This window comes from Lynx canadensis, chromosome F1, assembly GCF_007474595.2.
Source record: "Lynx canadensis isolate LIC74 chromosome F1, mLynCan4.pri.v2, whole genome shotgun sequence".
Lineage (NCBI taxonomy): Eukaryota > Metazoa > Chordata > Mammalia > Carnivora > Felidae > Lynx > Lynx canadensis.
This window is the reverse complement of record NC_044319.2, coordinates 68,508,747-68,530,738: the sequence shown is the minus strand read 5'-3', so window position 1 is coordinate 68,530,738 and position 21,992 is coordinate 68,508,747. Positions and strand designations below refer to the sequence as shown.

Here is a 21,992-nt window from a genome sequence, read left to right as displayed (position 1 = left end):
AGGAACACGAAGGAAAACGTCAGGAAAAAAAGCAGCAGCTGAACACCTAGCAAGCAAAACCACAGATCTGTTGATGGCCCGCACCCCTTCCTCTCCCTCCCCTTCTGTCCACCGGCTCAGAAGGGCCCGTCTCTGGGCCTGCAGATGAAGCAATCACGACATCTTGTCCAATCAGTCCTTTTATTGTTAGAAAACATCCATGCCAAGGGGAACACAGCTTACAGTCAGCACACAGGGAAAGAGCAGCAGCAAGTAAGGGTGGAAACCAGAAAACTCTCCCAGGTTTCCTTGCTCTGTTCTCGCGGGCTCCTCCCTCCTTCATCCATTATCTCTTGAAAAGGGATGGAAACACTATCAACTGTTCTCACTACACTGCGGTGGGGAAGTCAGGAATACTCTCACTGCCCCAATTAAAAAGCAATTAAAAAGCAATTTGCTCAGGGCAAAACTGCCTTTCAAAAAAACAATCAGCTTTTTGCTGGGGTCCAGGTCAGTGGTGTGAGCGGTAAGCTCAGCTTAATGGGCAGAGGGAGCCCTGCCCATCAGCCACACAGATCATGCAGCGTTAGCTTCAGCTCGCTAGAGAGCACTCGGTTTCGCTCAAGTTGGCTGTAGAGGCGCTCTGCAGCAGCAACAGAGAGGCAAGGAAACAAGAGAAGAGGAAACAGGAGGAGAAAGAGAAAAAGGACGTTAGTGGAATACCAGAAATAAATCCTGAAACCTCTGACTAGCTGGTACACATCACATGCATCTGTGGATGCGAGGAGGACTCAGACACAGGGCAGTGAGACGCAGGCAGGCAGTGCGAGGACCAACAGAGGAATAAAATAAAAATCCAAGCTCACAAGTTGCAAGGACAACGCTTTAAGAAGGAAAAATCTATCTACTTCACAAAGGTATTTACTCCTTGGGTTGAAAAACAGACGAGGGACCCAGGGCAAAGGAAGGAGCACAGCTGGCTTACAAGAATTATATTTACAACATTCAGGGTTTGAAAGGAACTCAAGTAAAAAGTTGGTACATTCTTCTGTAAAAGCATTCAATCCAGCATTGTGAATGATAAATTGGGATCAATATCCCTACCATCCATTCAATCCTACTCTCTAATGCTTCTTGTTATAGGCGCTCAGTGGTAAACCCAGCATAGGAGCCTATCCAATCAAAACCCCACTTCCCCTTTTCTAAAAGAACCCAATCCGGGGGCGCCTGGGTGGCTCACTCAGTTGAGCGTCCGACTTCGGCTCAGGTCATGATCTCACAGTTCGTGGGTTCGAGTCCCGCATCGGGTTCTGTGCGGACAGCTCAGAGCTTGGAGCCTCCTGCAGATTCTGTGTCTCCCTCTCTCTCTGCCCCTCCCCCCCTTATTCTCTCTCTCTCTCAAAAATAAATATTTTAAAAATTTCTTCAAAAAAAGGACATTTGGGGCGACTGGGTGGCCTAGTCGGTTGAGCATCTGACTTCGGCTCAGGTCACGATCTCGCGGTTCCTAGGTTCGAGCCCCATGTCAGGCTCTGTGCTGACAGCTCAGAGCCTAGAGCCTGGAGCCTGCTTTGGATTCTGTGTCTCCCTCTCTCTCTGCCTCTCCCTCTCTTGTGTTCTGTCTCTCTCTCTCAAAAATAAACAAAAACAAAAAATTTTAAAAGAACTCAATCCCGTTGGGGTCAGCAGTGTGTCTAGCCCCAGGGAAGGTGAACTGAGATTATCCTGTTCTCTTTTCCAGCCTCCCTTGCTGTTAGGGGTCCAGTTCTGGCCAATGAGATATAGGGGTAATCTGCTGGAAAGCTTCTGGGGAAACTAGCTTTCTTTCTTGCCTTGAACACGGATGTGAGGATGAGAGTTGCAGATTTCAAACTTACAAGAGGGCCAAGAGAGTCGGAGAAACACAGTTACCCCCGGCCACAGCTGCTCAAATCTGACTTGTTGCAGGAGAAAAAAAGTCAGTCCCATATTTTTTTAAGCTACAGTTAAGCTGTTTCTTATAACCGAAAGCATTCCTGATATAAATAGTTAAGTGCTCAAAACACTGACTGTAGCTGAATGCTCCCCCCTGCAGCACACCTTACAGAGGGGGTACAGAGAAACCAAATCCATCAGACGAGCACAGGGGTGATGGGAACTTAGGGACAGACCTTCCTGGTCTACTAGTACCAGTTTCTCAAGTTCACAAGTAAGTTTCTTCCAGTGTTTTCAGTCTGTTTCAAAATGGTCTCAGGACCTCAGTATAAAGACCCCACCCTCTTGCACCTTTCCAACGTTAGTGTTACGTGCTGCCGAAGCAAGCCCAAGACATACTCTTCTGTCCTAAAATCAATTGCATCTGTGGGCTGACTGTGCCCACGGTCAAGGTGCAGTGCTTTGGCACGCTACCCCCCCGGGAGGGTTTTCTCCAGTTCCACCTGGAAGATGACGGCCAGTATGGTCCCAATAAGATTTGCCACTTTATGAACACCATCAAAACAGAAAACATACATATACACACAAAATGATGCTGGGAGGGAATAACCAAAATAATAGTTGTACTAAAAGGCAGAACTGGAGCGAACATTTAGAATTGCACGTCTCGTTAAAGCAGTGGTTCTCATACGTATACTATTATTGCCCCTTCTCTCCCCTTGGAAAGAAATTTGGAAATGTATGGGGGCAGTAACTAGAGGACGCTGCACACACATGTTGGGCAGGAGACAGCATTTAAGTGGGACTGTTCTGCACATCCCAGAATTATCCACCGTTGAGAACCACCACACTAGCCCAGAAACTCCATGAGGTCTACGACTGCACCTGTCTTATTCACTGGGGCTTCTCTGACAAATGCAGGGGTTCAAATTTCTATTGAACTCTGATTTTTCTTCTTTTAAATGTTTATTTTTGAGAGAGAGCGAGACCGTGAGCAGGGGAGGGGCAGAGAGAGAGGGACACACAGAATCTGAAGCAGGCTCCAGGCTCTGAGTTCTCAGGACAGAGCCTGACGCGGGGCTCGAACTCACAAACCGTGAGATCGTGACCTGAGCTGAAGTCAGACGCACAACCAACCGAGCCCCCCAGATGCCCCTGAGCTCTCATTTCTTAAGCTTTCTGTGGCAAGAAGTACCACCTGACTCCCCAGGAGCATCCACACCCAAGACAGTTGGTGTGACTGCCACTCCTGTCTTGGGGAAGAAGGGTGTTACCAGAATCGTATCCCTCCAAACGGCCTGGTCAATGAGCGTTTTGTTCCATGTGGGGAAGAAGTAAAGAGACAGAGAGGTGGAAGCATTTTCTTGCCTGATTAAGCTCTAGAGCACACAGTCCCCTAAGAACTGTATGAGGCCAGAAGGTAAGTGTGGTCATGCTCTCAACTTGAACTCAGTAACAGTAATAAGGGTTCTAGCTCTGCAATCTCTAGTGATTAAAACCTCAGGATCAGACACCAGCTCATTAAAGTTCTTGGTTCCCTGATACAGCAAAATAAAACAAACAAAAAAGGCAAGCCGCAGGATCCATTTGGTCTGATGTTCCTTTTAGCCGCGTCCAGTTAGTTAGGGAACAATCCCATGGATGCTACACATCCCTAGGCCTCACTGGTCTGAATCAGGGCCATTTCATTCTGTACCAGGAAAGGGGAGTGGGGATGCTTGAGAGTAAAAGGGAACAATACCTGCTTTAAAGCCTCACAGTTCAAGAGATGAGAAAGAACAGATTTCGCTTTTTTTTTTTTTAACTTCTCCCTAATATTAAAGCTGGGGAGTGGTCAAGCAGTACCATAGAGAAAGAAAGAGATTGGGCAAGGCTGAGACGAGGCTGCCCAAAACCACAGGGCAGTGAACGCTCCCGAACCGTGTCGTGCCTCATCCGAACAAGGGTAAGGAAGGGTAGAAAAGGACTCTAACCCACCAGCCTGTGATTCAACCTTAGAAATTAAGATGGGGAGCCCCTGGGTGGTTCAGTTGGTTATGCATCCAACTGGATTTCAGCTCAGGTCATGATCTCACAGTTCATGAGTTTGAGCCCGGTCTGGGGCTCGGCACAGATGGAGCCAGCTTGGGATTCTCTCTCCCTCTCCCCTGCTCATGCACGTGCACGCGCGCGCTCTCTCACTCTCAAAATAAATAAATGAACTTAAAAAAAGAAAAAAGAATTAAGAGGGAAAAGTTAACGAGATCAAGAGCTTTGCTCTGGGATTACCAATGCGGCTTCTTGACCCCATTTCCATAGCCAGTCCAGGCCCCAGTAACAGGATGGCTTCTGTATTAAATGGAAGACTGAATTGAGCACCACACACTGTTTCAAATTTCACTCTGCTCTGCTGGCTCCGTCCTCCCTCACACCAGTCACGCCCAGGGAGAGAGACAGGCGACCGGAAGTAAAAGACCTCACTTTTTTCCGAACATCTATCTATTCTCACATACTTCTTTCTTTTGTAAGAAGCCTTTCTCTGCGTCCAGTCAACTCTTTCTGCCCCAAAACTAAAACACCTAGAATCGTACTATCCAACACAGCAGGCAGTCGCTAGCCACGTGTGGCTAATTATATTTAGATGAACTAAGAGCACATAACATCAGAATTTTAGCTCCTCAATCACATAAGCCACGTTTTGAGCGCTCAGCAGGCTCTGTATGTGGCCAGGCGGCTGCTGTACTGGCCATCACTGCTCTAGGCTCAATTTCTTGCCTTTACTTTCTTTCCACTAGTTCACTCTTCTGCTCCTTGACCTTAATGCTCAAAACGCACCCTCAAATTAATAAAGTATCAATGACAACATCTCTTCTCGAGTTCTCTTTCTTCACAACCTGTTGGAGTGGAGACGCTCCGGCAATTATCCAGCCGTAAATGTTTATACGATCACAACACCTTGTCCTGCGTCCTCCCTCCACCCAGTTCCATTTACATTCCTCCTCTGCACGGGGCTTCCTGTTTGCTGCATTCTCCTTTTTACACGTGCAGCGGTCTTTCAGGATTCTGATGTACTTTCCTGCTCTAAACTGCCTGCCGCCCTTTATGGAGTTCCAAGTCTCTCTCACGTCCGTCTGTCCCCTCAACCCCCGAATTCTGTCTTCACCTGGATGCCTGCCAGTTTCCCAGACTTCTATTCTCTTCTACCTTCTCTTTCTTCTTCAAACCAGGCCCAGGTGACCTCTCTACATGTTTAATGCCACCACGTTCCTAGGCTCGAAAGCAGTCAGTGTTGACTTTTCCTCCTCACGCTGAGTGCCGCTCATAGCGCCGTCTCTGTATGGAGGGTTATCTCTGGGAAAACCGAAATAACCTACCCTAGTTGTTCTCCAGCTAGGGAGCATACTCGCTGCTGGTGCTATGTCAGGAGGTCTCTGGAAGCATATACTTGTGAACTTCAAAAAAACGTATTTGCGGGGCGCCTGGGTGGCTCAGGTGGTTAAGCGTCCGGCTTCAGCTCAGGTCACGATCTCTCGTGGGTTCGAGCCCTGCGTCGGGCTGTGTGCTGACAGCTCAGAGCCTGGAGCCTGCTTCTAATTCTGTGTCTCCCCTCTCTCTGCCCCTCCCCCCCCCCAAAAAATGAATAAACATTAAAAAATTTTAAGAAACGTATTTGCGGGGCACCTGGGTGGCTCAGTCGGTTAAGCGTCCGACTTCGGCTCAGGTTGTGATCTCACGGCTCGTGAGTTCGAGCCCCGCTTCGGGCTCTGTGCTGACAGCTCAGAGCCTGGAGCCTGTTTCAGATTCTGTGTCTCCCTCTCTCTCTCTGACCCTCCCCCGTTCATGCTGTGTCTCAAAAGTAAATAAACGTTAAAAAAAAAAAAAAAATGAAAAAACGTATTTGCTGTGTTGCTTTAATGTGCATCAGGAAAAATCACTAGCACACATCAAACCTTTGATTTCAAATTAGAATTATGTAGAGTAAGACAAATTTGAAAACAAGAGTAAATATGAAGTAAGAAATAACGTAGGGAGCACAGGAATATGGCAAAAGCCACCAAGTAGCACGCAAGTGACTGAAACTTGGGAATCACCGTCTTAAGGGGCCACTTTGATGATCTGCTCTCCTTGTGAAACACTGACTTAGCTGCAGAATCAGTTCTTCTCCTTTGCTACTCAGATCAGAACGTATCTTTGTTCGAAACCCCCAGTGGCATCCCCGTCGCCTACAAACTAAAACTCCACACCCGCGTCCTGCACACGCCTGCCCCTACTGTCTACATCTACCTCTACAGCTACGTCCTTCCTGTCTCTATCTATGCCTCTACTCCTCTGCTGGTCCTTGGACCAAAATGCTCAATATCCACTATCCCTCAATCAAATCTGTTTGTCAGGAATCCAATTTTCTAGAACCCGGTAGAAATGAAAAAGCAAGTTTTAGCATGTTTATTAAGTCCCTACTATGTGCCTCGTTCTGTGAGTCTCTCCTTACCATCCCACCGGAACCAACCTCGTCCCCTCTGAATTCCCACAGTTTGGTATTTGTGGCTAAGCCACAGATCATCTGTAGCTTCATATATGTTCTCTCTCTACTAGATTCTGGGCAACCTAAAAATAGGGACGGTGCCTCCATCTTTGATTATCTCTGTCCCGCCGTAATTCTTTGTGCCTAAAAGACACCAGTTAAGCGTTAGCTGAATAAATCAATCTATACCTTAACCCCAAAGGCTGTGTAGCAAGAAGGAATGGTATGAACAGAAAGAAACCTGAATTCAATACGACCGAAAGTTTTAGATTAGGGGAAACCTCTGCCCCGGGCTCTCACTGGCCAAAAGAAAAGCAAGTTTTAAATATATCATCTGCTGAGAAACCGAGGTGCTGAGTGAACGCCACTCAGGTGCTTTACCCAGGCTGAGCCATCGCGGCTGTGCACACCGGAAGAGGAGTCTGCAAAAGGTTGTCATGTAATTCCACAACGTAAACCAGGAACAGTTTTACTAACAGAAATTTACCATTTTTATGTATGTAATAAACCATCTGAAACATGTAGGACTGGTTGTTTAGTTTTCCCAATCACAGCCGTGGATCGCGTCTCGTGTCCCACTACCACGTGCCGGCAGGCAAACGGCAGTATACCTCGAGTGTTAGAAGGGTCTGAACGAACAAACAGAACTGCTGAAAATTCTATGGATTTCTCTGTGACTTGGGATGACCTAGTAAGTCAAGTTTGGTGGTAACACATTTGAGACCATCAGGTGTTCTGAAGACGCACCACGTGAGCCACTGAAAAAAGGGCCGAGAAAGCGTATCGGGAGGCACTGGGACCCTATCGGAGGAGGAGGAACTAACTGAAAAGGACAGGAGCCTCCAAGTAATGGAGGTGAAAGACCTCCCGCGGCCTACACGCGCCCCGCCCGGAACCTCTGCTAGCCCACCACTCCGACAGACTCCAATCACTTGAGCTTAAATGTCAAGAAAGAATAGACACACACAAAAGTGGCTTTGATTATATAAGTCAGAGGAGAGAGAGCCTACAATAGCTATTCCCCACATCACACCCCCAAGGCTCCTCCTCAGGGACAGCAGCAGCTTTGTCAGTGACACAAATGCAGGGTGGCAGGAGGCTTCCAGCAGCTTAACATTTTAATTTGGGGGGGTGGGGGGATGGGTGGAAGAATACATAAGTTGCTTTGTGCCCCCCCTACATCCTAATGCCTTGGGGACCAGCCAGGCCGACCCAAATGGAATCCAGAGCGAGAGTGGGGCGCTGGGTTCCCCGAGGAAAGGGGGCAGATCCAGAACAGAGCAGAAACGGTGATGGTTATCTGTATGAAAAAGTAAGGAGACTCTAGGTAAGAAGGACTAGCATCAATCACACAGCGATTTGGGAGAAAAGGGAAGAGAAGGCGGTAGGAAGGAGAAAAGACAGCCAGATACCACAGCCTGAGTCATTTGGCTTCTTCTCAGGATTAGTAGGACAGATACAAAGAGGTGGATTAGCATCAAGGGTCAGGGGTCCACAGCAAACGGATGAAGTCCCCAGTAACTCTTTTTGGTGCTTTTTACCGCCTGGCTTGCTCTGGGAGTCGGCTTAATTCTTTGCTGAATTTGAGATTTCCAATCGTGGGTGTTTCTCCTGAAGTTCAATACCAGGCACAAATTACATACACACAGGAGATCTGAATTTTGTCATGCAATCAACATTAGGGCCCAAGTCACTGGCTCTCTGGGCCCTACGTTCTTAGTTATCTGATGACATAATTCTACCTTCAGCGGTGTCCCCTCTGAGAAGACTAAATTTGAGAAGCAAATAGAAAAATCATGGTTATAATGAAGGGACTATGAACAAAAATATACTTAAAAAAAAAAAAAATCACACATCGATCAGGGTGCTACAACTGATTCAATATCAAATGCCACCCCAGCTTTTGCCAACAAGTAACCAGCACCAATAGTTTAAAGATAGAGTGAAGACCCCAGTTTCCAGAGGATAAAACCAAAGCACACTATGCACAGCCTGGAGCCCCCACCACCCACGAGCCAAGGCCCCAGCCCCGCTCTGCTGTCAGATAGTTACATAGAGGTCATGTCATTGAGGGCGTGGTCCAGCTCCTCGCTAATGGCCTTGTACTTCAGTTTCTGGGCATAGAGCTCATCTGGACAGGCACAGGAACACAGGGAGGAACCAGGGGACAGAGTGAAAGGTATCAGAAGCAAATGAAGAGAGGGAATCATTAGAAATTAGGAGAAGTGTGACCGTGGGTCTAATAGCACAGGTCAGGAGGACATCCACCCCGGCGGCCACATCCTCTGCCCCCCACCCAGACCACTGGGCTTCTGGCCGCCTCTAGTCCACTGCAGTCAGGGTGGAGAACCCAGGCACGGCCGCGACTAGACACTCTTGCTACCAAATGCACTCGAGCGGCTACCACTCCCACCCAGTTAATCCAATTGCCAGCAGGGATAACACTTAACTGGATGAAAACAGAGAAAGGAGAAAGCACACATGAAGATCCAGACACTTCTTCTCTATCTACCGATCAAGACCAGTATTCTTGGCCCCTCTGCTCTGCAGGCTGCCCCCCCAAACCCTCCCCAGGTAAGAGAATGGTGTGCTACCCAGAGCTTATGTCAGAGTCCTCAAAGCACGGCGTCCTTTCTTACAGAGCACACGGCCGCCAAAACGTGGGGACAAAGTGCATTTAGAAAGCCCCTCGGACTGGCCAGCTCTGAGACATGGACATCCCACAGCCGTGTCTCCTGGAGAGGTCGCCCACAGCTGAAGCGATGAACAGGATGGCCGAACGTAGCCGTGGGGTAATACGTGCTCTCACTGCCATCAAAGTATGGCCACCATCTCACCCCAGAGACCACCATTTCAGACCAGCCAACTGGAGGTAAATGCAGCCATGACCAGGCTCCTCCAAGAGAAGGATGCCAATTCCAGAATACTAGATAAAGTCTGACTAAAAGGAAGAGGGTGTATGTGTAAAACTCCAATTCCGGGTCTTGACCCGTTTCACCTAGCTGTGGCAGAGGACAGGGCACGGGACGTGTGCCAGGTCCCCACCGACTCCCCTTGGTGCACAGGGAAGGAGGGAAGCGGTCAACGGGCAAGGTCTTCCTCTGTAGCTCTGATCCCGCTCCCAGGCTCCATACCTTCCAAGTCATCAATCGTCTTCTCCAGCTTGGCCACTGACCTCTCGGCAAACTCAGCACGGGTCTCCGCCTGGGGAAATGTGACAGCAGACGGAGTCAGAGATGAGCAAGAAGAGTTCTGTGTCTCCACCTTCTACCTGTACACCCTTCACAATCAAAGCCAGCTCGTCTAAGTCCAAGTTAGGGCCTCATACACCTCTAAATATTTTGATTCCTTCCCTAGAATTCCCTCAGCTCACCTCCTTGAGTTTATCCGTAAGAATCTTTATCTCTTCTTCGTATTTGTCTTCCTTTTGAGAGTACTGTAAGAGAAGTCGGAATGCAAGTTTCAGAGTAGAACGTACTCACACAGACAATCCTACCACCCCATCTGCCACCACATTCCCTCTTCCAGTGAAATCCTCTCAGATTTTAATGTGTGGTTGGCCCACGAGAAAAGAGCAAGGCCCATTTCTGGACAAGAGATCATTAAAATCCACAAGTCAACATCCTTAAGGCCTTGATACCCTCAAATTAGAATCCTCTGGATTTTTTACCTTTAAAATGGACCTAAGCTTTGACCTTATTCCGATCAACCCAACGAGGTCATTTTTCCTTCCTCCTGTTTAACGAGGAGGTACAGCAACACCCCAAGGCCAGCCACATGGCCGAAACAGTCCCACGTGACGCTAAAGAGGAGTCCTCTGTCTCGATCGCTTATTAGGTCTCGGATCTACTATTTGCTGACCCCACTGGTCTGCTAGAAAACTTCTGGGGACCCACGATTACTGCTATTTAGCACATCAGTATCAGCCTGAGGAGAACATGACCCCCAAGCACCTGAGACCACGAAGTGATCTGAACTAAAGCAACGAGAGCACACGGGAATTAGCGTTAATCCCGGGATGTGAATGACGAGGATGTCTCACTAGATTATGTAAGGACTGGGTTTCTCCAGTCTCTCATCAAGGGCAGGGCTGGGTGGGCCCAGGCCCCAGAGCCTGTCACTGTCACAACCAGCCCCTACCTTCTCCGCCTGAGCCTCAAGAGACTTGAGGTTGTTGGTGACATTCTTCAGCTCCTCCTCCAGCTCAGAACACTTACTGTGAATGTTTTACATACCGCAGGAGAGGAAAGGGGAAGAAGGCGAGAATAAAAAAAAAGGGAGAGAGAGACACACAGACGTGAATTGAACCTATATGTAGAGAGAGCTGGAAGGCATACGGGGAAAAGAGAAGTTCCCAGGTCACCTGAGCAAGTGTCAGCCCTCCCTCCCCCGGACCGCAGAGCCTGACAGACGCTGGGCCCTCCCGGGCTAAGACCCAGGATGTCGGACACTAATAAAACACTGGAGAAAAATCACTACAGGAACGAGTCTACCTCGGGTGGAGGTGGGAACGTATGCCCGACCCAAATAGTCCCCCGGATCACCCCAGGGAAGGAGAGACCCTGCGCAGAGGCGTAAAGCAACTAGGAAAGAAGACATGAAAGATGGCAAGTAAGAGGAACAGAATGGAGCATTCCACGGAGAGGTGAGAAGGCACTCAACAAACCAACCAGTGGAGGGGAGGCAGCTGCAAAACAAAGAACAAAAACCAAGCCCAACGAAACCACGCCGTGCACGTAACCTCGCCGGGGGTGGGGGCTAATGTTAGTACCTTTTCTTCAGCAGCACTCAGACACTTCAGGCTCTGGTCCATCAGTCTGATCTGCTCGTCCATCTCCCGGCAACGGCTGTTAGTGACGGTCACGGGGATCGCACAAGCCAGGTTGTGGGGAGGGAGAAAGGTCAAAAAGGACACAGCAAGAAAACAAGCAGCAAAACGAAAAAAAAAAATTGTTTTTCAAAAAATGGGAAGACAACACCGCCATGGACATGGTGTGTCATGTCTGGGAGGGGATGGAGAGGAGGCACAGATATATATGCATCAGCACGGACTTGTTACACAAGGCCCAGAAGGTGCCGACAGGGGAGCTCTTCATGTCTGCCCTCGCCCTGAGGCCCCCCCCAGACTGGCCACACGGTACAAAAGAGACAAATCTCGAGCCGGCACGGCCACGGCAGTGTGTCAAGGAGAAGCAGACTTCAGGTGGGAGGACCCTGTAGGGCCTGCCAGGTGACCACTCACCATCTGCTCGTTAGTCCTTATTTTCCCTCAATTTGCAAACTGCCCCTACGAGAAATAATGGAAACTCATCTGGCACCTGTCACTAGTCCAGAGTAAGAAGGGCCCGTAGCCATTCTCAGGGCCTAAAAAAAGCCCACTCTCTAGGCCCTGTTTAACAAGGTGGAAGGAACACTAGTTTATTCACATTAATGCGCAAGCCAAAGGGGAAGGGACCGAACGGGAGGGCAAGACTGGGGGAGCAAGATACTCACGACTCTGCCAGCTCAGCTCGTTCCTCTGTGCGTTCCAAGTCCCCCTCGATAATCACCAACTTCCGAGCCACCTACAGAAGACCCCGGACGGCCCAGTGAAGCAAAGAGGAAGCCATCTCCCTCCCCCGTGGCTCTTTTCAGAAATCCAAGGACGCTGGGGAGAAGGGGGAAACACGAGGCAGCCCACCTCTTCATACTTGCGGTCCGCCTCTTCCGCAATGTGCTTAGCTTCCTTGAGCTGGATTTCCTGGAGCTCCATCTTTTCTTCATCCTTTAGGGCTCGGTTCTCAATCACCTTCATGCCTCTGCCAAACGGTAAGGACAGACACGGCCCTGATGGGTCTGCCACCAGCTCCACCCTCAGGGGCCCTGAATGGCACCTTTAGAAGCCGGCCCCTCTCGGGGCGCCTGGGTGGCGCAGTCGGTTAAACGTCCGACTTCAGCCAGGTCACGATCTCGCGGTCCGTGAGTTCGAGCCCCGCGTCGGGCTCTAGGCTGATGGCTCAGAGCCTGGAGCCTGTTTCCGATTCTGTGTCTCCCTCTCTCTCTGGCCCTCCCCCGTTCATGCTCTGTCTCTCTCTGTCCCAAAAAAAATAAATAAATGTTGAAAAAAAAAAAAATTAAAAAAAAAAAAGAAGCCGGCCCCTCTCTACCTGCCACCCAAGAACTCCCACAGCTCCCCATCTTAGTTTGTTTTCTTTAAAACCTTTTCAAAAAAATTAGCTTTCTCTCATAAAAAAAATAACACACACTTAAGGGGCGCCCAGGTGGCTCAGTCGGTTAAGCGTCCGACTTCAGCTCAAGTCATGATCTCACAGTTGGTGAGCTGGAGCCCGCATCGGGCTCTGCACTTTCTCTCCTCTCTCTGCCCCTCACTCACTCGCGCTCTCATTCTCTAAAATAAGGAAGTAAATAGATAAATAAGTGAAAATTAAAATGATAATAATAATAATATACACTTAATACTCAAGGGTATGGTTTAAGGGCACAAAGTAAGCCCTTCCGGTCCTGCTCACCAGAGGAAAACTCTATTCATAAAGTTTCCAGAAATGTTTCACGAAGAGAAAACCCCAACAGAATGACACGCTACCCTGTTGTGTACCAGGCCTTCCTCCCTTTCTAGAACTTGCACCCTGCTCTGTAATAGAGCGCACACAGCCACGCGACACATTCTCCCAGCAGCACGATGTCAACGTATGTCCGTCCGACAGGGCATTTTTGATTCTGAAAGCCTTCGTCTGACCCCACGCATGTCAGCACACACCTTTGTTCTGGTTTACCCCACAGCGGCAAGAAGGCAATTGACTATTTTCAACAAAGGTGAGCTGTGATTTGGTTCCCAACCCTGGGCACACATAAAAATCATCAGACCAACTTTAAAAACATCAACACCCAGGGGGCGCTTGGGGGGCTCAGTTGGTTAAAGCGTCTGCCTTCAGCTCAGGTCATTATCTCACTGTTCGTGAGTTCAAGACCCGCATTGGGCTCTTTGCTGTCTGTGCAGAGCCCGCTTCAGATCCTCTGTCCCCCACCCCCACCCCCCACTGCTTGTGCTCTCTCTCTTTCACTCTCTCTCAATATAAATAAATAAACTTAAAAAAAAAAAAAACCAAAAACAAAAAATCTAAACACCATCACCACCACCCACACCCCTCTCACGATGGGCTCTAACTGAACTGGGCATAACTCCAGGCACTGCAGTATTTTTAACTCCCCAACGGTCCCCACCCCTCACCCCCATGATTCGAACGGTGAGGCCAAGGTTAAGAAAGCTTATTCGGCACCGATCGCTGGGCTCCATCTCCAGAATTTCGGACTCTTAGATCAGGGGAGGGACGGAGAGTCTGCCTGAGTTTTCACCCAGCGCCAGGTGCTGTTGGGCGGGGACCTCACTTGGAGAACCACTGCTTTAGGGGAACTCGTCTCACAAATAAGGCCACGATCCACTAAGTGGAGGCCATCCTGGTGGCCCTCTTTAACAACCATTAGATCAATTTATAGGGTAACACCAATTGCAAAAGGCCACGGAGTCCAGGGAACCCTCACTCTGTCTTGAAGTGAAATGCATTGACCTGAGTGTTGCAGGTCCCTCTGCACCCCATGCCCCACCCCACAGGCTCCCCTACTCACCTCTCGCTCTCGTCAGCGGCTTTCTCGGCTTCCTCCAGTTTTTGCAGGGCAGTGGCCAGGCGCTCCTGGGCCCGGTCCAGCTCTTCTTCTACCAGCTGGATCCTACGGTTCAAGGAGGCCACCTCAGCCTCAGCCTGTGTTTGAATGAGAACGGACAGAAGTAGGACTGAGATTGGGGCTGAGCGCCAAGCAGAAGGCAGGGTCCGATGCGGCAACGCCTGTCCCAGCACAGACACGGACACCATGCACACACGCCCCTCTCCCCCTTTCCCACCAGCTGACTTCGGTGCACTCCACAGGAAGAGTGGTTTAAAACACAGTTCCCTGCCCAGCCCTGTGCCACACAGCACCGCCTCCTTTCTGGACTTGGGTCAAGTTCCTGAGCACACTGGTATCAGGAAAGGTGTCTGGCGAAGGGCTCCTCCCGCCTGAGCTCGGGCGTCCTGCCCTCTCTGCAGTCTGCTTTCAAGTGTCTTGTAAAGTGGAAAAATCAGAAGGAATTCGGATTATCTATTAATTTGCCGAAGTCAAATTGTTAACCCTCCAATGACCTTATTCTAATACACCAGGGGACTCACTAGCCAAGAGAACGTTTTTCAGAATAACGGTCCAGACCAGAACGCAGAAGGATGCAACGCTGGGCTACCCACCCCACCCCCAATCCCTGCAACCTGCTCCCCACCCCCCACCTTTTCAAAGGTGACACCAAGGAGCTCTTCTAACTAAAACTACCTGCCTGACATACAAAAAGCGGGGGAGGAGGGGCGGCGCAGAAGAGAATGCTTCCTCCGTGTCCACCCCGACTCCTGCAGATTTCTGAACTGTGACTCCCTTCTACTGCCCCGGTCATCCCTCAGCCTCAGCCTCCTCCCGGCTGCTGTCAGTCCTCTCCCTGACTGCAGCCCACACAAAGGCCCGGCCAGAACACAAGCCGCCCCATGCCTCCTCCTTGGCAGTGGAGTAAGAAACGGGGAAAGGAGGCAGCCTGCGTGTAGATGAACTCCGCTGGCAGAAAAGCCCCCCTGTCATGACTGCCTTTCTCGTCCCTACACCTTTCCTGGTGGCAAGCACACTGACTGCCTCAGCCATGCAAGGACTCCACCTGCTCTGCATGCTACCCAGTTCAGATGCTTATCCAAGTGCTTGGTTAACATGATCTCTCTTCTACAGTCCAGATTGTGCCTGAATTCCATTACCCTGATTTCCTCCTGGCAGTCAGGGGTGGGAGCAGCTACAGAAATAATCTGGGTCACCAGCCCCTATGGGGAGGGATACAGCCCAAAAGACTCCTGTTAAGAATCCGCTTATTAACAAAAATTTCCAAATACAAACATGGGAGATTCAAAGTCCTGTAGGGTCTGGAGCTATATAACCACCAACCCACAGAAGAAAAGTCACGAGTCCACATAAGCTGAAGTTACCAAGAACCCGTTTGTGTCTCTAACTATACTGTTCAAAATACCACAAAGACAAGTATTCCCTGATCCTGTTTCCTCCAGGAAAACAGATGTCTCTTCGGACACATTTCACCTCACAAGTCCAAAAAGGTCAACGACTCAAGATAACAAGAACAAGTCAAGCTATCAGGCAAGGCCAATAAATCACGGCCGTGCGATGATTTACCCCATCTCCCTCCGTCAAACGCCTAGGACTATAAAAAGGAATTGAACCAGATTTGGAGGAAGCTCATAAAATCTAAGTCTCCATCCAGCTCACCAGTAGTTCCCAAATGGAGAAGATAACAGACTACGGGGGCAGGGTGTACAGTTTCCATGACAACAATCTGGCAGGCAGTTTCTCCCACGAATCAGCAATTACAATAGAATTCTTCGCAAGGCTGAAGAGGGAGGAGAAGGCACCTCTTGGTGCCCTCCTGAGAGCAAGAGCACGCACACACACACTGACACACACTGACAGAGCCTATATCAAATGCAGAACCTGCCACGGGGTGTCCCCACCAAAGCTTCAGAGACCCTGGAGTGGGGGGGGGGGCACGCCAGTCACTGTTCTCTTTCTGCTCCTCCTACAGAAGATCAGTTCTCTTTACAAAGAAACAGAAGTTTGCAGGATCAAGATCTAGGACTATGTCTAAGGGAATAAGGGAGGACTTTTCCTTCAAGCCAGAACCTACGCACAACACCTTCATCCCTTCCGGGTCAATCAAGTCCCGCAAGACACTGGGTGGGACGGACTTCTGCAAACCAGAACAGGAAACATTAAACCTTGTGTTATTCTAATTACCCAAGGGTTAGCACGTCCAGATGTGGTTTTTGAACTTGAACTTTCAGCCCATCCACCTCTGCCCAGCCTGGGGGATAGACTCTGAGGTCTTTCCTTCAGGTAATAACAGGATCCTCCACATTAGAAGATGGCTGACCACACGGGGCGCCTGGGTGGCTCAGTCGGTTAAGCACCCGACTCGGTTAAGCACCCGACTCCGGCTTAGGTCATGATCTGGCCGTTCGTGGGTTCAAGCCCCACGTCAGGCTCTGGGCAGACGGCTCGGAGCCTGGAGCCTGCTTCGGATTCTGTGTCTCCCTCTCTCTCTGCTCCTCCCCCACTCGCATTCTGTCTTTCTCTGTCTCTCAAAGGTGAATAAATGTTAGAAGAACAAAAAGAAGAAGGGGGAGGAGGAGGAGGCTGGCCACAGCTTCAGCTGTGAAAAGAGTGTGGCTTAAGTGCTACCATCCTCCAAACAGAAGACATTCCCCAGGCGCGCCACACACCTCAAGGCAAGGAAGTGCCGGGGCGCTGGTGCTCGGAGGCAAATCAGGGCCAAGGACAGAAGGGGATTAGCCTAAATCTGGCATTCTGCCACTCTGGGGTTTCTCTTTTTAGACAAAAGCCACAGCTGAAATTTTGATCAAAGGAAACCAGTAATGGAAAAGTGAGGCTTGGGCCTGTGAAGAAAGGAGTACTCCGGGGTTCACGGTGTCCACACAAGTGTATCTACCCGGGGTGACACTGTGTCCTTAGGGACTTTAAAGTCACGGGGGGGGGAGGGGCAGGTGTGAGGAAGGGAGCAGAGCTATCTGCCACAGAGTAAACAAAGGTGGAGACTCCAGAGCAAAGGGCTGTTTGCCTCGCCCCAGGAGTGTGTGCGCCAGCCAACCGGAGGGAAAGAGAAAGGTAATCAGCAGGAAAGTAAACCTAAACCAAAGAAAGGTGATAAAGCCTGTTGCTGGGTCCACCCGACCCAGCAAAAGGAGAGCCACACAACAGGCGTTCCAATCCCCCCAGAGATTGGAAATGGGGAATAGGGCCAAAAGCCTGTTTTTGTTTTTTTTTTTTTTTTTTTTTAAGTTTTGCTTTTATTTATGTTGAGTGAGAGAGAGAGAGAGAGAGAGAGAGAGAGGGAGAGCGCACAAGTGCGTGCACATGAATGGGGGGTGGAGGGTGGGGGGGAGGGGGAGGGAGGGAGACAGAGAATGAAAACGAATCCCAAGAAGGCTCTGGCTGTCAGCATACAGCCCGATGTGGGCCGAAGTCAGACGCTTAACCAACTGAGCCACCCAAACCCAGACGCCCCAAAACCTGCTGTTTTAAAGCTCACTCGCTTCTTCAATAGTGTTTCTCAATTTTTCAGACCAGAAAAAAGGAGGGAAATACCAGAGTAAGTTAGGAGAGAGAGGTATTAAAAACAAATAAGGTGAACTGTATGTAAACTTAAAAATGGTTAAAATAGGGGCGCCTGGGTGGCTCAGTCAGTTAAGCATCCGACTTCGGCTCAGGTCACGATCTCACAGTTTTTAAGTTCGAGCCCCGCGTCAGGCTCTGTGCTGACAGCTCAGAGCCGTTTTGGATTCTATGTCTCCCTCTCTCTCTGACCCTGCCCTGCTCACGCTCTGTCTCTCTCTCTCTCTCAAAAAGAAACATTTAAAAAATGGTTAAAATAGTAAATTTTATGTTATGTGTGTTGTTACCACCATCAAAAACAAAGCAAACAGGTAAGGAAAAAGGATGCATTTGAACATTATGTTTATGCCCCCTGTTTAAGTTTAGCAAGAATTGCAAAGGAGGTTCAAAACCGAAAGTATACGTGCCATGATGCTACACTGTGAAAGGCCAGTCTCCAGACTAACAGCAGAAAAGAAAGGCGGCTCCCAGAACAACTGCAGTCTCAGCTCTGGACTCACCCAGCTTCCCAACAAAGAGCGAAGGGTCACACAAAGCAACCAGAAAAATAATTAAGTGATGATCCCACAAACAGCATGAGATACCATCAGGGAGTGCCCAGCTTCCAGCTCCAGAGGAAGGACGAGGCTGCCAAACCCACACTCCAGAACGCCTGAGAGGGTAACAGGCAAAGCCCAAGCACCCCTCCCTCCTCAGGAGGAGTTCAAAGTTCACCAGAGCAGAAAGCCAAACGGCTAAGCTCCCTCAAGCTGGGGAACAGAAAGAAGAAACTGGTTTCATCACACCTTTAACTATCACCCTACTTCCCCATCTGAAGACTTCTCACTAGACCTCAACTCAGTAAGCAAATCCGGCAGGCGCTGAGGAAGGAACCTTAAGGAACGTCTGGAGCTGCTCACTGCTCTGCCTACCACCTGGAAGACCAGGGGAAAACTGAGGCCAAGTTTTCCTGCGAGGAATCCGGCGGGAGAGGTGGAGGGGCGAAGGGGCGGCACCCACCCTGGAACTATCCCCAGGTTGCCCACACTTCAATGTTGAGCCTAACCACTCTGCAGCCTCAACACATGGCCGGTTCTTTAAAAGCCACCCTGCCTTCTTAAGGGGATTCTAGTCTCCAGAACAAAGGAGACGAGAAGTGTCACTAGCCATAGAGTCACCCAGCCAGTCCATCTCACTTGAATTGATAATTAGAAGCTACTCACACTGGGACACCTGGGTGGCTCAGTCGGTCTCTCGATTTCCGCTCAGGTCATGATCTCACGGTTGGGGAGTTCGAGCCCTACATCGAGCTCCACACTGACCGTGTGAATCCTGCTTGGGATTCTCCCTCTCTCCCTCTCTGTGCTCCTCCCTTGTGGGCACACTCGCGCTCTCTCTCTCTCAAAATAGGTAAAATAAACTTAAAAATATATATCACGAACATGGGGGAAATCCCCTGAGGAAAAAGACGCAGAGAAGACAAGACCCCCAGCATTTCTACGCCCCGGTAGAAAAACAAGAGCATTCTAACAATCTCCACCCTCCCCCCAAAACAGTCATTCCTCAGCCACTCCCCAGAGGAGGCAGCCAGGGAAAACAAAAAACAAAAAACAAAAACAAAAAAAACCTGACCAGGCAAGAGAACAACAAGGAATACCAATAAACCACAGAAGTTCCTCATAAGGTCTTCAAATTTTAGCAACACTTACTTTTCTCTCCAGCCTCAAGATTCTCCAAAACCAAGTCAGGAGATCAGTTCCACCCACTAGCCTGTACCCCTAGACCCTGGAAAGTCTTGTGGCTTACTAAAATTACTGGCCCTCCTCTAAGCAGAAAGCAGTTTCGAGAATCACCATTCATTTCATCATCATTTTATGTTCCAACTTCCAGCTGAGCCAATATTATCTTTAATAAAAAGAGACACCGTGGCGGGTAACTGGGAAACAACAGAGTGTCACTAGAGGCTCCTTGGAACTCATTATTTTGTCTGCACGGACCACACTGCCGAGGTCAACCAGAAACCTTGACAGAAATTGGCACTCAATCCGAGTCTCGGCCACACCAACTGGCTATCAGCTGCGCTTGGAAGAAGTGTCTTAAACCGGCTGGGCCCTGCACTGATTACACTTCGGCAATAAAGGCCAGAATCCTGCAGAAGTCCCCGCCTTCCAGGTCGTCAGGGGTAGGGCCAGGCGAGTTTTGTTGGCTCGCACGTTTGCACTAACATAGTGAGTGAGGTACCAACTCCTCCTGGGCGGCTTCGCCGGCGGTTGACACAGTGGGTTTAGCAGTTGCCCCCACAAAAGGAAAGAGCCCCAGGCCGGAGGATGGGAGGCGGTGCTGTGGCCTTAACCTCCCTCCAGGGAAGGCACCGCGCTTCCTCTCAGCCGACTGCAGCCTCATTCCTGAGCTGGAGGAGGGAGCGGAAAGGCTGCCAGCAGGGCCAGGCCGGGGGCTTTCCGGCGGTTCCCACCCCCACCCCCACCCCTGCACGGTAAGTCGGCCCTGCCCCTCCCAGGCCAGAGCAGCACCCACCTACTCTCCCCCCTTGGGCCGGAAACCTCTAACGAGAGCGAATTCGCTCCCCCCACCCACCCCGACCTTCACCGAGGAGTGGGGAGGGATAGGCCCGCTGAGGCCCCTCCCTGCCGCGCCAGCCTCCGAAGGACCTGATGAATGAGCGGGGAGACAGGATGAGGAAGGAAAACCACTTTCCAGGGGGCCCCGCGAGGCTCAGTTCCTTCAAAGGTCGAGCCGGCTCCACCCGAGCGGCCCCAGTTCCCCCTTCGTCCGCCTCAGGTCCAGCCGCGGGTGAGCCCCACCCATCCGCCGGGCTCCAACCTCATCCTCCGAGTCAGCCGGCGCCCTAGGCGCGCCCAGCGCTCCGGCCGCGAAACCAAGGGCCACCCCCCCTCGGGGTCCCAGCCGCTGCAGCGCCCGCTCCCCCTCGCGCGCCTCGCCCGTCTCCGTACCTGCTCCCGTGCCGCCTTTCCCCCTCCACTTCCCGCTGCAGGCGCTCGGCCCTCTCCTCTGCGTCATCGGCTTGCTGCTGCAGAACCTGGATCTTGCGCTTCACCGCCTCGATGGTGGTGATCCCGGCCATGGTGCCCACCCAGCCCCTGCTCGCTCTCGGCTTCCTGCCTCCTCCGCTCGGCGCTGCAGCCGCTTCTCACCCCCACTTCCGCCTGCTCCTCCCTGAAATACCGGAACTCGCCCACCCGCCCGGATGTGGCGTCACCGCCGCGCCCTGCCGCGACAGACCCCGGGCGGGCGGCCCTCGGCGCGAGCGCGGGGCGGGGCCTTTCCCAGCCCAGCAAAGGGGGGCGGGGCAGCGCCGGGCGCGGGCTACCATGGCAACCGGAAGGCGCGCGACAGGCCGCCCTCTGCCCCGCAGCGGGTCCGCCGGGCGGCGCGGCGTCCGCCTTCACCGCGCACCCGACGCCGCCCCGGCTTCCACCCACCGCACACAGGCTCCAAACTCGGGTGCCGGGACAGGCCAGGGCTTGCTGGGCCCCAGCCTCAGAAGAGCCCGGCTCTGCAGCCTCCGCTCCGCTCCGGGTGGGCCCAGGTAGGTTCTCTCCCACCCTAGCCCACCGCCTGAAAGTCAAGGCAGGGAATTCCGGGGGTGAGAGAAAAGGCCAGGATGGCGGACTTCTCGTTCCCTCGGCATAGGTACGGATCTCGTCCTTCCCCCGTCACCTTGGAGGGTCGCTGTGCACCAGCGATTCACCAACCTGCCAGGCCTTCCGAACCTTGAGTAATTTAGGTATGGTAATCAGTCGTCACATTTCTCTGTGCGGGTGAGAAAGATTTTATCAGGAAGGGGTCCTCTCTTACAGATCACTGTTACCAGACCCTTTGTGCAACAGCCACGTGAGTGCCTAGACAAACGTCCTGTGGAAACCGAGCCTCTGTTCGGTGATAACTAAACAGTTTCACTGCCACTTCTACCTTCAGGTGCCCTGAGTTAGAAACTGCCTCCCAGTCCCTGCCACGTGGGACTTCTGGAAGCACAATAGTAAAGGGACTTGAAAATTTTACCTCCTGTTCTCTCCTACTTGTTTGTGCTGTACGCCTACCTTCCCTGTACGCATCATAACAAATGTTCTCCTCTGCTGCGACTCTCTTTCCCCTCAAAATTATGGTCGGAGCAGGACTCAGGATTAAGACTCCTGACCCCTGAAATGACTGGTAGGTAAGACAGGTTGCTGCCCTCAATGCCTGGTTCTGAAGACAACTCCCTCCAGAGGCTTCCTCTTCCTATTTCCTTTTAGAAATACTGAGCAATGAGCTGTTTAGAGGAAACAATTCAAACAGTAAATAATTTGCTTGGTAGAGTATGCTGTGTACTGTTTTTTCC

At 50.9% G+C, this 21,992-nt stretch overlaps 1 protein-coding gene across 13 annotated transcripts in view; it reads right to left on the bottom strand.

The window, feature by feature from the left end:
* Positions 1 to 21,992, bottom strand: part of TPM3 (tropomyosin 3) — a 28,215-nt gene that overhangs the window by 1,976 nt on the left and 4,247 nt on the right. Inside the window, exons 1-9 of one of the 13 annotated variants that reach the window (XM_030302177.1) lie at positions 20,617 to 20,757; positions 14,882 to 14,894; positions 14,018 to 14,151; positions 12,075 to 12,192; positions 11,888 to 11,958; positions 11,166 to 11,241; positions 9,768 to 9,830; positions 9,529 to 9,598; positions 167 to 622 (exon numbers count right to left, since the gene is read on the bottom strand). In XM_030302177.1, the coding sequence (XP_030158037.1) occupies positions 543 to 622; positions 9,529 to 9,598; positions 9,768 to 9,830; positions 11,166 to 11,241; positions 11,888 to 11,958; positions 12,075 to 12,192; positions 14,018 to 14,151; positions 14,882 to 14,894; positions 20,617 to 20,735 (744 nt within the window). In that variant the 5' untranslated portion in view covers positions 20,736 to 20,757 and the 3' untranslated portion in view covers positions 167 to 542. Of the gene's footprint in view, positions 1 to 166; positions 623 to 7,494; positions 7,695 to 8,442; positions 8,526 to 9,528; positions 9,599 to 9,767; positions 9,831 to 10,534; positions 10,611 to 11,165; positions 11,242 to 11,887; positions 11,959 to 12,074; positions 12,193 to 14,017; positions 14,152 to 14,881; positions 14,895 to 20,604; positions 20,804 to 21,992 lie in introns of those variants that run through there. The other 12 variants (XM_030302178.1, XM_030302174.1, XM_030302172.1 and 9 more) reach the window with 12 other exon arrangements.